The 17,738-nt window shown below is 30.4% G+C and overlaps 2 protein-coding genes across 19 annotated transcripts in view; one reads left to right on the forward strand and one right to left on the reverse strand.

Annotated features, from left to right (window-relative positions):
- Positions 1–9,901, reverse strand: part of LOC146532965 (trehalose transporter 1-like protein) — a 42,147-nt gene extending 32,246 nt beyond the window's left edge. The window contains exon 1 of one of the 2 annotated variants that reach the window (XM_085196890.1): positions 9,642–9,901. In XM_085196890.1, the coding sequence (XP_085053016.1) occupies positions 9,642–9,676 (35 nt within the window). In that variant the 5' untranslated portion in view covers positions 9,677–9,901. Of the gene's footprint in view, positions 1–9,634 lie in introns of both variants that reach the window. The other variant, XM_085196893.1, reaches the window with a different exon arrangement.
- rg (A kinase anchor protein rugose) overlaps positions 1–17,738 on the forward strand; it is a 424,034-nt gene that overhangs the window by 400,159 nt on the left and 6,137 nt on the right. For all 17 annotated transcript variants that reach the window (XM_085196877.1, XM_085196889.1, XM_085196885.1 and 14 more), the window contains 5 exons: positions 1,895–2,010; positions 11,676–11,788; positions 11,930–12,070; positions 16,714–16,833; positions 17,357–17,576. In XM_085196877.1, the coding sequence (XP_085053003.1) occupies positions 1,895–2,010; positions 11,676–11,788; positions 11,930–12,070; positions 16,714–16,833; positions 17,357–17,576 (710 nt within the window). The remainder of the gene's footprint in view (positions 1–1,894; positions 2,011–11,675; positions 11,789–11,929; positions 12,071–16,713; positions 16,834–17,356; positions 17,577–17,738) is intronic.

Consider the following 17,738-nt stretch of genomic DNA (forward strand, 5'->3'; position numbering starts at 1 on the left):
TTTAAAACATTAAAACTACATTTATAACCTATAATTATTAACATATTAAATTATAGAATAAACGTAAGCTTATTAATATAATTAACTATAATGATTTTTTTTTTCTGGCGCAATTGACATGTAAGAATTTTTTTTATAGGTACAATCGTTTTACTTGAAAGAGTTAATATAATTTATCAAGAATCGATTTTCAGACTTTTCGTTTCGTTTTTTTTAATAGTTTGTTTCATTGAAATATTGACTTTAAAACTTGTTACCTATTTACTTAAGGTTACACCTCGGATCGTTGACCGCCCGTGACCTATTGCACGAATATCCGAGATATAACATTCGTAAGCTTATGCTGTATAATTTCGCGAATCCAGCAGGATAGGCAGATGGGACCTACTGTTAAGACATGCATTTCCCTATTTTTTGCCCTGATTTCAAGATATTCCATTATAGGGCAAAGAATTGTATCGCTGTACCACAACGGGTTAAGGCACTCCTTTCTTCAGTATTAATTAGAAAAATCTTCCTTCTCTCATTTTTATAGATATTCTCTGTTACGCGGTGTATACAGAGACAGACGAAAGTAACCACAGCGAACTTACTATTTTCTGGAATTTTAGTAGCTTTTCCTATCTTTACTAACTTTTGTATAGGTATGTGTACAAACCTATATGCGTACGAAATAAATTCATATCATATGTGAAATATATATTTAACATTGAAACTGGAAGCGGAAGATATTTTTAACACTCTTTAATTACGTGGCCTATACAGGTTACACGATTGAACTGTTCCATTCTTTACCTAACTTATATTCAAGGAATGATCACTACATTACTTTTAAACATTTCATATAATATTTTAGGTATATTTATATTACTCAACATATATTAAAATATATAATGTTTTTAAATAGATATTAGAAAAACAAAAATAGGTGAGAAAATTTTAAGTGAATGTTTGTACATACATTTAAATTTATGTATAAATTCAATATAAGTTAAAGTAATTAAAATTTAAGCGCAGTTAAATTTAATTTTATATTAATATTTACATAATAAAATGATTACAATGTTATAATAATTGCAGAAGCCGGAAAGTATTTCAATAAAAGCAAGTCTATTTAAACAAATCAAGGCATTTTAGTGTAATTTTTGATGCGAAATCGCGTTTGTTCACATTGAGATTATTTCCTTATTACTAATCGGAGGGACAGGGACAGTAAGTTACATATATTATATATGCCAAGGGCTGCAAATATTTAATTAGCCCCTTCACGCTTTTTCACAATTGTTATTTTGAAGTCGCTAATCTCGGCAACTACTAATAGAAAAAAATATTTTCGTGTTGGGTATTCCATTTATAAAAGATGGCAATATTACATCATATTCGTTTGGATGTAACCCACTCTTCTTACATTTCAGCATTTCAGCACTTAGAATATGTCTGTCAAACACAACTTTTCTCTTAGTCATTTCCATGTGATAACGCGGACGAAGCCGCCGGTAAATTTATTTAAATATAACCATACTACAAAGCTATATAAGACCTAAAACTGAAATTTTCTTAAACTTTTACAAGTAAATATGCAAAGGACTGCAATTTTCACGATACGATGATTTCCTATAAAAAGAGCTGGAACACGCTAATATATTTAAAGTTAATTGATATATTTTAATGACATTTAACGAACTGTGAATCGACGTTACTTAAGTCATTACACGAGTTACACGAGTAACAATAATTAAATATACTTACGTGTGCACTTGTTGTATAACAAATGAACTACAATTAAAAGTCTGTAAAAGTCTATTACCTATAAATTTCCTAAGAGAACCCCAAAATTAATCAGAAAAAGCTTTTTAATAGCATATACTAATTAATTATACATTTTTGTCCACAGACGTGCATCTATGATGTCACCGCGTCAACTCATGCGCAACTCCAACATGACACAAAAATGGCAGAGACGGGAAATATCAAACTTTGAATACTTAATGTTCCTGAATACTATTGCAGGTAAGACTTCAATCTATGCTATCTTTATGTAGCTTTTGTTAGATTAAATGCGCTAATCTCAGGAACCACTGCTTCCGTTTTGAAAATATTTTTTTTGTTTTACCTATACTCCATTTATAGTAGAAGACTGTAGACTTTATTAGGTACATGATGACATATTGTTTCTACGTAACCTATTGAAGCTGCGGTGACAGTTACCTCAATTTTTTCTTTGTTATTTCAATCATTTCAATTTGACCATGTGGACGAAGCCGCAGGTAAAATTTAGTATTAAAAAAAATATTTCTGAATGCAGCGAATCTTGTGCTTGTGTTGCAACGAAGACAGAATTAAACAACAGACTCATTTATCAAACGAAAATAACGAGGAAAATTAATAGTAAAATTGTTAAAAACAATAAAGAATACGAGCGGCATTTAACATAAACAGCTACGTGGGTTTTGAAATTAAAAAATATTATACTTGTATATGAAATACAAACATTTCACAGATTTTTCAACCAAATTTGTAGGTAGGTAGTAGCTTAGTAAGATAGTATCTATAATGTTATAATAATATTTTCTTGTAGATACGTACCTACTATTAATATAACAGGTTTAAATATGATTGCTTTATATTATTAATTTAATATATATAATATAATTTAAATTGACACTGTCATGGTACTCATACTTGATATGATTGATAGAAATAATACGCTAAATTATGAAATTAAATTCAACTTATATAGAACAAGGCAGGAAAATGTGATGTAATTTAATGGTAATTGGATTCCTACATTATTATATATGTAGATCTTACGTTACCTACCGCAGCATATCTGCTAATAATAACTTCATCAAATGTTTTATGGTGTAGTGTTCAAAATGAGACTTTTTTGCCCGTTTCATATCTTTTCGTTTGCCCAATTCATATACGAGTATGTATATAAAACTCTTCCGAGATTGAGTGATTGACAGACAACGCACAGTCGGGACTACGCGGTGTTGAACGCCGAAATTTGTCCTTGGAGTGTGTGAAATTTGTGTTTTGGTTGGAACAACAAGTTTTACCTTTTACAGTCCACGCAAATGAATTTGAGGGCTATAGCTCGTTGCGTATATTTTGATATTTGATAATCAGCTTCACGCTGCATCCCGCACACACCAGGGTAGACAGAGGCTCCGTTCCCCAGTGATTGATAAGCCCGTGGTCATGGATAAGTAGAAAACATACGCAATTAATCTGCTTAACATAGATTCATTTAAAATATGTTATAATTGAATATTATAACAAAAAGTTATGGGCTTAATCCCGTCCAAGACACATATTCTTATGATGATATTAATAGCTCTTCTAATAAAAATAAAAGCTTAACGTTTTTTTTTATTATAAAATTTCATCTACAGTTCTATAATCAAATATTTGATTACACCAAATTTCTTTATTACCACGATTTGTACATGCATTTTTCTAGAAACAAAAATTAAATATTCTTTCTTTATGATTCACATTAAACACTTTTTTGAATACAAAACTTAAGTCTAGTTTAGTAAAATGATGACAAAGCTCATTGCTCATACGAACTTTTCGTTAAAACCGCAAATGTTTCATTATATTTTCTGTTGAAGGCTATCATCATAATCACGATCATTCGTAGAAACAATTATAAAGTCATATGTCATTGGACTAGATAAGTTTTCCTTTAATTGTACGACTTACTATGTAATAGTGTTTATATTATATACTAGTAAACCTGAACGCGGCTACGCCCGCTTGAACTATACGAATATTTATTAAATATATTTATGAAATTATTTTCAGTTTTCAATAGAGAGATGCGTTAAGCAAGCTCATTTTGAGTGACGTTTTCTAACAACAAACTTTGAAAATCGTTGCTTAGCAACGGTCGCTTACCGACGGTTGTTATTAACATGGCAGAACAGATTGCATGTCAAATTAATAAGTATTTTAATATATTGGTATATATCGATAATATTACAAATATGAGAAAAAAAGGTATCCCATGTTCATCCCGAGACCCTCAAGTATCTCTTTATGAGTATTTTATAACAATTAAATTAGCAGTTTGGCCCTGATTGCGTAAAAGACAGACAGACAGACAGACAGAGTTACTTTCGAATTAATTAGAATTATTATTAATAATATGGGTATGGATTAATTGCAGAATTAAATAATTTACTACTTGCGTAAAAACGTTACGTTTACGCAAGGAATAAATTAATTAATTCGTAAAACACGTATTAAATAACTATGCTCATATTAAACATAGTTATTTAGTTATTTAATACGTATAGTATGTTATTGAATTTTATTAACAAAATGGTCTTATTGATTTTTTTATTTGATGGCTTATATTTGTATAACAGAAATTTGAGATATTTAGGCAAATTCAATGTTACGCATATTCAATGATAATTTTGTTTCCTATAAAAAGAAATTATATGATTCAAATACTTTGCATCAGAATTTATAGATAATTACAAAGATAAATCATTTTTAATGTGCCATATTTAAAAAAAAAATATTTTCTTAGCAAAAGATTTTTTTTAATTTTGTTAATTTTAAGTGGGATTTGAAGTCGAGCCACTTGACCATTAGATCGCTTATTTACAGCCTTATTTTTTATAAATTGCGTCTTTAATAGATTAACCGATGAAGATTCATGAAAATACTTGGTAGTAGGTGAAAAAACAACAACACAAGAAAATGGCCTTTCAGAATGTGAATGCAGAATTTTCCTTATAAATAGAGCGAAGAAGAAATTAATCATATTGTAATAAATTTAAACGATTTAAAAGAATATTATGTAACAGTAATAACATTTATTAAGAGTAAGATACCATGATTGTCAGGTGATATAATAATAACGTTTGTTGCATAAGCCTATTATACCAAGTTAGAATCATCGCACATTGTTTTATTTATAGTTGTAGTTAGCAACATTTTTTTTTATTATTGTTTTAAATAATGTAAAATACACAATATTTAATTATCTCAAAGGAATTGTAATCTTAAGATGATAGAACCTTGTTTTATCAGTTTCAATTCATACACAAAAACGCAATTTTTTTTTTATTATTAAATTTTCCAAAAAGACAAAGTGAGCAAAGAAAATCTAGCCTAATCTCTGTTTTCTATTTCTTGTCATACATATGTAATAATTATATTGGTGGCAATGAAAATGTATGGTATCTTCAATGAAAAAATATATAAGCTTTATATTACGGCACTAAAGAGAAAACAAAAGCTTGTAAAATATTACGCCTTACTCCGAACATATAAATAAGATTGAAGTGGTTGTGTGTGATTCCAAAATAATTGTCTTATCAAGTACGCGTTTACCGTACGCACTAAATAGATATGAAATAACTAGATAGTTCTGCATAAAATACGACAATTTTTGAGAGCAAACAAAACCTCACAAAAATTAAATAACTATTTATTAAGTGTATATAACAGTATAGAAAACCATACCAAGATAACCAATTTATCCTTACAATTTTTTCTTAAATACATTTAAATAATATTCAATAAAAGAGAAACGGAAGAAGCCGCATGGGGCTCGGTAGTACGTAGCCTTATTAATTTCAACGCATATTGTGAGAACAATTTGATAATATTTATCAGAAAATTTTTGCCTCACAGTAGTCCATGACAACGATCTAATCAAACACTTAAAAATTTTATTTCTTAAATTCTTAGTGTCTAGTATATGAGGCAACGTCTTACATTTCACAAGAGTATAATTTACTTGCATTTATATTACAAAAATATAGCATTTAAGTCTCTTTTGTATTTACGCGAGTTAATTTGGGGCACAGTAGGTAGTTATTTAAGATTTCATCTCGTAAGAGTTACGTACTACATAGTGTGGTGACAATTTGTGAAACAGCAGTTACTTACTTAATGCCTGAGTTTTATAACGTTTTGGTTGTATAATAGATATGTTGCCTATTATAGACGTCGTCTTCAGTCAATTTCCAAAAAAAAAACAGTTTCAGGCTTTTACCCTTATGGTAAAGTGTGCAGAGGAAACCTTGTGGTAAGAGATAAATGAATAAATTGGTAATTGAGACGCTACAATTACTTAACTGTGATTTTCGCACAAGGAAATTATAATGTGTTAATATTTAATTGTTAATTGTAATTAAATTTGCCCAACTCTGGTTAAGACAATCCGTTGCCCACATTCCTGCATGTTGAGTGGCGGAACACAACGCTGCGATCTGTTTATCAGAGCAAGAATTAAATAATTTAGATATAATCTCGCACTATACGCATGTGGTCGATTCTTTACTCTATACAAATATGCCATCAGTTCCCTCATAGCTTATCAATATTAATTTAGAGGTCGACCATGATACAGTTATCTTATTTTAACAGTTTTTCCCGCATTTTTTATAATGAAACTGACACTAATTGTACAGTTTGCGTGTGTTCTAAATCCTTGGCGAAAATGTATCCTTCATTTAATTGCTATATACCTACATAAAAAAGATAAACAATGCACCTTTTTAATAACCGTATTTTTGTACTTTTTATCCTACTTTTCTTTAAGGTCGTTCTAATTTAATTCATTTAATCGTTCGACAATCTGCTGAAATCAAAAAAAACATTTTCCTGTTCAATTAATATTAAATTTTGTTATTAATTATTTATTAGGAAATTAATAATGTTTGTAATAAAAAATAAGTATTACGCAATAATAACTGTTTCATTGGATTAATAAACATCTTATATGTGTAATCACAATATTTTTTATATAGTACTAGCTTTCAGTTCGCGGTTTTGCCTGTGATTTTCCTAAACAATCAAACACTCTCTAAATATCAACAACTACTTTACGTTTTAGTACTACCTATAGGTATACAAACTTTTATCTCCCGTTTTAGTTTCATAAGGACGGTTTTTAAAAAATTCCGTTCTCAGCTTGTCACAAAGAAACTTTCTGCAAAATTTCAAGATTATAGGCTGAGCGTTGATTTCTACCTGGTATGCAAGTAATCCTACACCTAAATGTAGATCACGAGCCGAAACCCTTTAATTTGTTGCTGGAAAATGCTTTTACGCAGACTATTACCTCCCTGAAAAGATGTTCTCTACAGACCGGAAACAATCGGTGTCACCAACTAAAATGAAGAGGAAATTTTCTACAACATACCTATGTATGTGTGGAGCCACCGAATCTACCCGCCCATAGATACCTTTTTTTTTTTTTGATGCTGGGAAATGCTTTTACGCAGACCATTCGTACAAGGATGGTACTGTGGGACTCATCGCAAAGGACCGATACTACCCACTAAAACCCAGCGAAACCGCTCCACCAATATAGAGACACCGCAGGATCGCTCGCGCATGCCACTGCGACGCCTCAGTGGAAGGCCGGTATACTACGAGCCACCATTATATACCTGTACCAACACTAAATACGATGATTTCTACAGTCGATCAAAATTGACAATTAGTATGTCAGCAAAGACCTTTATTACTCCTAAACGAGAAACGATTATCTAATAGGTTGCGTAACTTCATACCTGATGATCGTCTAAAAATAACGTCGATAAGGAATCTTTGAAAATGTGTATCGACTGTAGGTAGGTACTTAAGATAATTTGCTATTTTAATGAGGAAATCGACGTTTTATCGTAATGCGCTAAGTGTCTGTTGCATACAATATGACGCTGGGCAACAACGTGGAACGTCGTTACATAACTTTCTTAAGGCATTGTAATACATTTATTTAAATGGAGTACGGGCACGCTTCTAATAATAATGGTTATTTATATATTTTTAAGGAAGAATAGAATATTACATTATAATATATAGTAGGTCCATAGTAGTTCGATGATAAAGCACTCGCTTACATTTGTTAAGTTTTGTTCTATTTTATATTTAATTTGTTTTTCTACCATTCAGCACACGACAATTCAATACTCAATTTAGGGCGTCAGATGTAGTGTAGTGTTTTGACACTAGGCTGCTAATCTGCTATGCGATAAAGAGCGTGAAACTACTTGTGTACTTTCACATATAAAATGTAGAAAAATTTGAACCCGCGCTTCGTGGAAGCACACGAATAACATTTTAAATTAATATTTAATACTCAATATATTTATTAAATGATAATAAAATCTTCTTATGTGTAGTTATAAGTTATTAGTTACAATAAAAACAATAAATAATTAATACAGTTATTCCCATAAAAATACCATTCAAAAGAAAGAATTTACGATAAATACAATTACGATGTAATGTAAGGCGCTGTCGTTGAGAAGCTTGTAGACAGCTATCTACTGCATTATTACTATTACCGCAACCTATTCATGAAACAACTATTTCACTGAGTTTGTTTGGTTTAACGTCCCAATCTCGGAAACTTCGGGTCTAAAATGAAGAAAAAATGAATGGACTATAGTCTATTTATCGAGGATGGCTATAGACTATGTTATATTATGTTCGTCGTTTGTTGTTACATACTCTAGCTGTGGTCAGAATTAAATAATTAATTAAGGCCGCAACTAAAAGCTAGCGAGATTTGAAACTACAAACGCAGCGTGCAGTCTGCTACACTTTGGTCATGTTAACAATAAACTATTCAAATAAAAACTGATTTTGCACAATAAGTTTACAGCTATAATTTGCTCTCCGTTGATTATTACCTAGTTTCATAAGCCTCGTGCCATTTCTTCACGAGTTTCCCAACAATCTGTTCTGGTCTATTTGGTTTCCCTCTAAGACCTCGGAAATATTATGGCTTTCAAGGTCTACATATATGTATGTTACGTTGCTTAACTTTTTTCTTTTCTATCAATGATATTTATTAAAAAAATATCTGTATTTTTTTTTATTGTTGGCTCGTAGCCATATTTCAACGTTTCGTGTACAGCTTCGCGTTATACCCACTAATTTGCTTAGCTAAATATAGAGTTTTACAACAAGTTAATTAATTTACTAATATTACCTTGACAATTAAAAACAACGAAGAGTAATAAAAAATATAAACAGACACACAACAAATCACATTTTCAATATTGTAAAATCACCTTTTTTTTCTGTAGGTATCTACAAAATTATAAAATAAATATTATGAAATTTCTATGTATATTTTCTTTGAAAAAAAAATTAAAAAAGATCATCTAAGTGTAATTTTTTTTGCATTTGCATGGATATGTATCTACTAGTACATATTACATGCAAATTTATTATCGATCAGTGTAATGGAGACGACTATAATTAGCAACGATTGTCACTGTGCCATCAATTATTATTATTGCACGTTGCTGTCATTAGCGCTAAGATACCTATCGCACAATAATTTTGTCATTCCATTAAAAACCAGACAAAAAAACTTAAACAGTCTTAAATTTAAAGGTAAAAGGGTAAGTAAAAATTTAATGGAATAACTGTTTTATATAAGCTGAAAAATAAATATATTAAAATCACTACGACGAGACTATACATAATTATTTTATAATTTTAATTTAATATAAAAATATATTTATAAAAAAATCGTATAGAGATTTTAACATAATAAAATCGAAATTTTAAGCAACATCTAATATATTTTATTATTGCTAAGTTAAAATATCTAGATATAAATTATTAGTTGTTTTTCGCTTACCTCTTACCTTTTCATTATTTCCATTAGTCGAACACAACGCATATCACGATTTTCAAATATATGACACTGGCTACAGATAACAAAATATTTACTTTCCCGCGAACAACAAACGTCATTCCTATTGCGACACTATAGTGTAGGTGGCGAATTTCACTTTCGTTCGGATACTCTCACTACTGTCTTATTTTTTTTAGTTTTTATTATTTTAATTAAGTGTTTAAGATGTTTGGTTGATACGACTGCGAAAGTAGGCACTCGTTTGATGAATGCCCCGTCGGTCTCAGTGGGAAAAGTAGACGCGGTCACGTGAAAAGTACAATGGACAGTGGGACATTGGATGATAAGTGGCCATTATTTGACTAACAGTAAATATCTCGTGCCGGTCAAAGTGCACGAGGTTGCAATGGACCTTATGCTTAGTTTTTGTTTATTAGAATTTATTTTTATATATATATATTTTTTTTAATGATACATTTTTATTTTTTTAAGGTACATTTTTTTATTTTTGATAAGAATATTTTTAAAATAATAAAGAAATCTGTTAACTTAAAATATGCGATACTTTCTAAATGATATGAGTAAACCTAACTGTTTTTGCCAAAATATACTTCTATATTCTATTTATCTAAACTATTTCTTACTGGTTTATAGACAATTTAACATCTATGCATTTTCTTTAGTATTAAAAAATGAATGAAAGTTTCTACTATATTGTAAATAGTTATATAATCTTGGCGACATAATTCATCAACAAAGCGTAGGTTATCATAACATTACAGACTACAGTCACTAAGTTAATTTCAACATGCATTGAGATGGATGGTGATCGTTGTAATATTTTGCGGATTAGGTGCAAAGTGTGTCTCCTCCCATTTTCTGCACATTTGAGTATATAATGGGCTAGGTATATAATAAGTTAGTAAATAAACAAAATGAAACAAATAATTAAATAAAATAGACAAAAGTCCACAGTGTTCTATCCAAATGAACTGTTCTTTGTAAATGTTCACGTCATGACGATGCTAATATTAAAATAGAACACCGATTATAATTTTACATACATAAATTCCTTTGCTATCAATAATTTTGGACATGGCTGAAGAGAACCTTTACATTACAACAATGGCACTACATGCTCTGCTACACGTGGGAAATGTTCATATTAAAAACACTTTTAACTCCAAACAATCAAACTGAACTGGTGTTTTGTGTTTTTAATTATTAGGTCTTTCAATATTTTTTAAAGTGACGCCTAAACCGACTATTATAAATGTATAACACATCTACTATTTACATCACAATGAACTTGCGTGCTTAGAAAAGTTTGTTATTGTACTGATTAAATAATTATATCGATATTAGCAGAGGACAGAGTGTCATAACAATAGTTCTCTCTGTCTATCCTGCTACCTACGGGATAAGGCATGAAGCAAAAATAATTAGTTTAGTGTATCTAGCATTATGTTAATCACACTTTTTTCCTTACTTCTATTACTTCTTAGGTAGTCAGAGTATATTGTTAGGAGTCGTAAAAGATAATCGTAAATCGGAAAGTTATTCATTATTCATTTATTATTGGCAGTCTGATTACGATGAAATTATGGGTTTTAATTGTTTTTTTTATTTGTCTTTACAATTATGATAAATTGAACTTGATTTTTTGTTGGTATGAAAAGAAAATCAAGATATTTAAACGTAGCTTTCTATTGTATGTAATTATTATCAGTTTGGTATCTTAGCGTGTTTATTTCTCATAACAGTTTTTTTTTTAATAATGGTCTACTGGTTGTTTGATAATAGTTTTAATATTGCTGCGTTTCTTTTGGAAACTTTTGGATTTCAGTATTAAATACTTGTCAAAAATATAATTAAATAGGTTTTTTTTCATCTTTTAAAAATTTGTCTTAAAAAGGATTGAACCCACAGACATTATGACTGTACCATATTTTTGTCTTTGAGTAATATTTGACTATTATAATACTTGATTTTTACTTAACACCTATTACTTATCGTGTCCTAATTCCAACATATTTGTTACCAGGTCGCACATACAACGACCTCAACCAGTACCCGGTGTTCCCATGGGTCCTCACGAACTACGAAAGCGAAGAGCTCGATCTCAGTCAGCCTTCTAACTACAGAGATTTGTCCAAGGTAAGCTTAGACTAATGTAGAATATAGCAGCTTGAGGCTATTTTCCGCATAGCGGGGTAGACAGAAGGAACATAGTGTTAAGGTACCTCGTTCCCTATTATTCCCTTATTTATTAACGACTACAACGTATTCTGTCAACAGCCAATAGGCGCTCTTAATCCCAGTCGCCGTGCGTACTTCGAAGAGCGCTACAACACCTGGGAACATGAATCGACACCTCCCTTCCACTACGGTACCCACTACTCCACTGCGGCGTTCGTGCTTAACTGGCTTGTTCGAATTGTAAGTAATATTCGAAATATTTTCTTGTTTAGATAGTTATTTTTATCTCTGTATAGAGAGCCTATCAAGACACTCCACTGTCCGCCCGAATTGGTGATATTGTGTGTTGAGTGGCAGAACTCAACGTCGGACATGAAAATTATTCAGATTAATAAATAATTTATTGTACAGTTCAAGCGGACCCAGCCGCGAGTGGCACGTGTGAAGATACAGATAAAATAAGTTTATTTAAAACTTTTAATATATCTACATTTTCTCATGTATCTTTATAGAATTTAGTATTTCCCACTTTAGTCTTAGAGCGAAAACATGTTTTAGTGTCTGATAAATTTACTGGCTTATATTTCATATATTTATGAAATAAATTTCATAAATATTTTAAACAAAACACGTTAGTGCACATTGCACGATACCATCTACTTACCCAAATACATCTATATTACGTTTAATTATCGTACCTAACTATTAAAAATAATAATTTCTCATCTATTCATCTTGCTATAATCCGCTAACTATGTAAATATCTCATACGAGTAAACTGAACGTGACTCAATTTAATACCAGCTGTACAATATATAACCTGTTAATTAAAATGTTAATATAAGTATGTAAGTATGTATGTATGTACGTTTTCTTTTTAGTTTGATAATTATTTTAGAGCGATTTAACCGGATTTAGAACCATATTGTCTTAATAAAGCACTCTGATGCGCCATTACGCTGACTGGTGGTTGTATGGTCGCTGTGTGAGCGATTCTTAGTACAATATAGTATGTAAATAATTTACATCCTTACTAGGGTGCCGTTGCTCAAATCAGATGAAAAATAATAGACTTTTAGGCAGAATAATTGCTTATTTCTGTTCTGGAATATTTAAGGAATAAAAATGTGTAAAATTAATATCATTGAAATTTCTTACAGGATAGCTACAATTATATTTGCTTGTTTATATAAGTAATCATTAAATCTTAACTCTTAAATCAAAAACAGTAACTGTTTCTTGTTTCTTGCCAGCGTTACTTATCAGAACTGCCATCCGTGCAGTATGTGTGGTGTTGAAGTGTGGCTCGATGGTTAGCTAAAATACTGTCTATAAACGCTGACCTGTAAAATCCAAATGGTGTTAATTTGGCAAAAATCTTAGAAAAAGATTACCATATTTCCTCCAACCATTGCTATTTACTTGTATAACGCGTTACTTCAATATTTATATAATGACGTTACTCATAGATCTTCTTTAAATATGCCCATTGTATCTTGTGCTAATTAACGCCCAATGTTAATAATCAATCCTAATCCATAAATTGCAACCATAGATTGAAATAGACTGAGATGGAAGACGGCATGCAGGTTAGTGATTGGATAGACATGTCGGACAATACAAGATTGACGTTAACTGGAGATAGGAGATACATTATTAACATTGGGCGTAAATGAAAAAAAAACCCTTCTTGAAAGACTTTATGATGTTGGAAACTTGAAAATATAGGAAACCCTTTATAAGAAATATAAACATTTGAGGCCATCGTGGCACAGCAAGCAGTACATCATCTACTGTCAACGTAACGGTTATGGGTTGGATTTCCTCTCGTATAATTAAGTATTTTTAATTCCTCTGTAATGTTGCTCTAGAAACATGACAAGGGCACCCAACACGCAATGTCTCTCAACACTAACGCTTCTCTGCCGACCCTATTATATATGAATTAAATTTAAATTCGTTCGATATCGATAGGATAATGTGTGTAATATGTGGTACTTTTTACGGTCCTAATGAATCTAGTATATAGTGTTGAGATTAATTTTCTATCATAAAAAATTTTTTCCATATAAAATATATATATTCTATAACAATTAGCTAATACAAAAGAATACTTATAAGATATAAAGTGTATAATATTCAATTTTATGATTTACTAACGTTATTGTATACTGGTTAATCTATATATACAAGATTAAATTTTATGACCTTCTTACTCAGCACATTATAATAAATTCCAACTTTATCTTAGATCTACTAAGGGATACATAATTATTTACCACCGCATACCTGTTTAATGATAACATATTATTATAGTAATCTTACACTTTTATTTATGTAAAATATATATAATAAGAGTATGTACATAAAATGGAAGAGAAACAACGTTTCCATAATAGGCCACACCTCTATAATAACTAGTCAAAGAAGGCAAAACACATAATTTGTTTTTTTTTTGCTTTATGCTTTATCATGCATATAGCAGAATATACATACAGAGAGATCCTAGTGTTAACATGCTTCGTTCTCTTGTTTCTCTCTGCCTGAATTCGAGACATTGCCTGTACGATATAATATAATAAAGTAACCTAAATTCCTGTGTAAATTAATTTAAAAAATAAATAAGAACTAATGGCGAGGTTTGTTTGCAACTGTTACATTAAATTTCTTTCAATTTTTACTGTTAATTATTCATTAATAAGACCTCATTATTTTTATGAATAATTAAACATATAATATATCGGGTTTTTTTTTCATCTATTTTCTCACAATAACAAATATAAAAAACTTACAACTACTCCGCCAAACCATTTAAATGGTATACCGACAGTGTCAATTTCAGGTGTATAACTTTTTTTAATAATATTTTTAGCTTAACGCTGTATTCAGCACTGTCATGATAGGCAGAAGGAACCTGGTAACCTAGTGGTAAGACACTTCGTTCCCCTCTTAAGATAAAATAATTAACATATTTTCTCGGTAAATAGATGAATGTCCAGCATAAACAGATTTTTTCCATTCTAACCAGAATTTCTGACAAACAATTTCTGTCAAACTCCCGAGATTGCTCGCTTGCACTAAGTCCATACTCTCGCGTGCAACGTAAAATTGAAAGAGCAATGAAGTGTGTCTACGAGCATGATTTATACACAATAAATGTAACATTCGCCCTCCCTTACAACACGGGAAGATACAAAAGTAATAAAAACTTCAGATTTATAGCTTTTTCTAGTTATCCTTAAATATGAAACAATTCATGTAATAAACACCGCTTACTATAGGTGTTGCCACTCGAGGGAATTAAATATTTATTATTTTCAATTTTTCGCTATGGTAACAAGGTAGAGCGCGGCGGCCTGACGATGTAAAGACAATTTTAGGACCAACAGCATACTACTCAGTTGAAAGCTGAAAAAAATGTATGAGTAAATAAATATATTCACTTATTTATGTGAAAATATAAAACATATTTTACTAAATCAAACAACTACACTGAATTAAAACATTAAACCAAATTAATATGTGTACTGGACTGTCTTCAAATATACAAAATAAATGTCACGTTTATTATCTTTCAAAGACATTTAATAATCACTATAAATGAGTATAAATAATAAATATCGTTTTTTTTTTTTTCATTTTTAAGGTGACATAAATTCAGTAAAATAAACGTAGCCTGTATAATAAAGTTAGTTAAGTGCAAAAAAAAAACAATTTAGACCTATTCTAATAATGTACATTTGAACTATCAAAGCATACTTCCCGAGAGTGAATAAGCGTTCGCAAGTCGCAGTGAATTAAGAGGCGCATCGGGCAGAGAGAGCGCGCGCGTCAAAACAATCACTGTGTAAGGGACGACGCGTAACAACAGATGCTCTTACATTCTAAGTGACGGTGGCTTTACCAAAGTGTGGCTGAAATCGAAATTTAGATTCTTATTTTGTTATATTATTAACGTGTATTTATGGATAGTTATTTATCGATTTGAATGTTTCTTGGCATAATTATAAATATAAATAGATATGCTGACATCACTGGAAGCTACAAATCTTTAGTCAAAATAACAAACTAATTAACTCAAATTAATAAAAGAGTAAAAAACAAGGAAAAAATGTATAAGATAAAAAGAAAAATAAATAAAATCTAGCTCTAACTTGGTCACAGAGTAACCTTCGGATATACAGGCGTATGACATTGTTTATATCAAAATTGATCCAAAGTCGGGTTTTGAAAAAGGAAAAGAAAAATAATTATAATATTGACAATACACGCTGTATATATATACATTTATATATTTGTCAATACAATTACTGCTTTACAACATAAACATTATTGGAAGTGAAACATTAGGGCAATGTTCTGTAGAGTACGAGGACACACACTGGAAATTTAATGCGACAGCTCTGCACGGTGCTGCCATTTTGGATATAGAGGAAGTACAACGTCGACCCTAATTTACTATTTTCATTTGATGCCGTTATTCTCAAATGTCAACAAAAGTTTTATTTTTATTTGAATGTACTGCAACTACTTGCTTAAACGTTCCAAAAATTACATGATATCGACTTTTTTGTTTTCTTTTGGTAAAATTCATATATATAAAAATATTCATATTTATATTGATGTTTTTTTTTTCTTTTATATTAACTACACAATATTTCTGATAAGAAACTTTTAGTAAAGAATATCACTTGCTTTCTACGTAGACTTCACTAAAAACCGTAATGAGCAATGAGCAGACAAATTAAGACAAGATCAATCGTGGTATGCTGTATAACTTATATAAAATAATATATTCCTTTTAATTTATACACCTGATATATTCATTGAAAATAAAATTTATTTGTAAATTGGGTTGAAATAAAAAACAAACTGTGTTTCAGGAACCAATGACGACAATGTTTTTGGCGCTACACGGTGGTAAATTCGATCATCCTAACCGTCTCTTCTCCTCCATAGCACTATCCTGGAAGAATTGCCAGAGGGACACATCAGATGTCAAAGTAAGTTCTTGTTACGTATGTCTACCATATATAATCTAAGCGATTTTTTTTCACAGATTGATAGTAACTGATAATAGAGTGAGTAGGTACTCGTATCTAAAGCTATGTTACAAGTATTAGGTATTACTTATTAGCTTCTAAAAAATATATATAACATATTATTTTAAAACGTTTTCACTCGACCAGCTGTAATAAAATTTACGAAACATAATTACATTTTTAAATATTTAATAATTTTGAAACTTGGCACTTATAGTAGATGAAGTGACAATAGAATAATTTCGTACCCTAGAAATTGTTGTTTGGTGGAGCCCCAAGGTATATGAAACCCTGGGCTATGCTTTAGTAAGACGATCGGTGAGGTTAGCCTAAACAAAGTACCTATGTTGTGAACAATCGTGATTTACGAAGTTTTTAAAACTAAAAAATAATTTCAACATAAATGATAACAAAAATTTTATTTATGCGTAGCAAAATGCGTTGAAAGAAAATCAAACTTAATATTAAATTCAACAATTTACAGGAACTTATCCCAGAGTTATTCTTCCTACCGGAAATGCTAGTGAACAGTTCAGGATACAAGCTAGGTATCCCGGAGTCTCCTTCCGGTGACGTCATTCTGCCCCCATGGGCATCCTCGGCTGAAGAGTTTGTGAGAATTAACCGAATGGCCTTAGAGTCCGAATTCGTCAGCTGTCAGCTACATCAGTGGATTGATTTGATCTTCGGTTATAAACAAAGAGGTACAGTTTGATAATTTTATCTACTATTAATATTATAAAAATGTTTATTACATAAAAAACTATAAAATATTACATATTTTCAAAACTTAAAAATTCACTTAACATATTTTTACGATCGTAAAATGGTCTCATTTGAATAAAATTATTACCATTACTTATATA

This window comes from Heliconius melpomene, chromosome 13 (genome assembly GCF_056956725.1).
Source record: "Heliconius melpomene rosina isolate 202511_hmr_F chromosome 13, ASM5695672v1, whole genome shotgun sequence".
NCBI lineage: Eukaryota > Metazoa > Arthropoda > Insecta > Lepidoptera > Nymphalidae > Heliconius > Heliconius melpomene.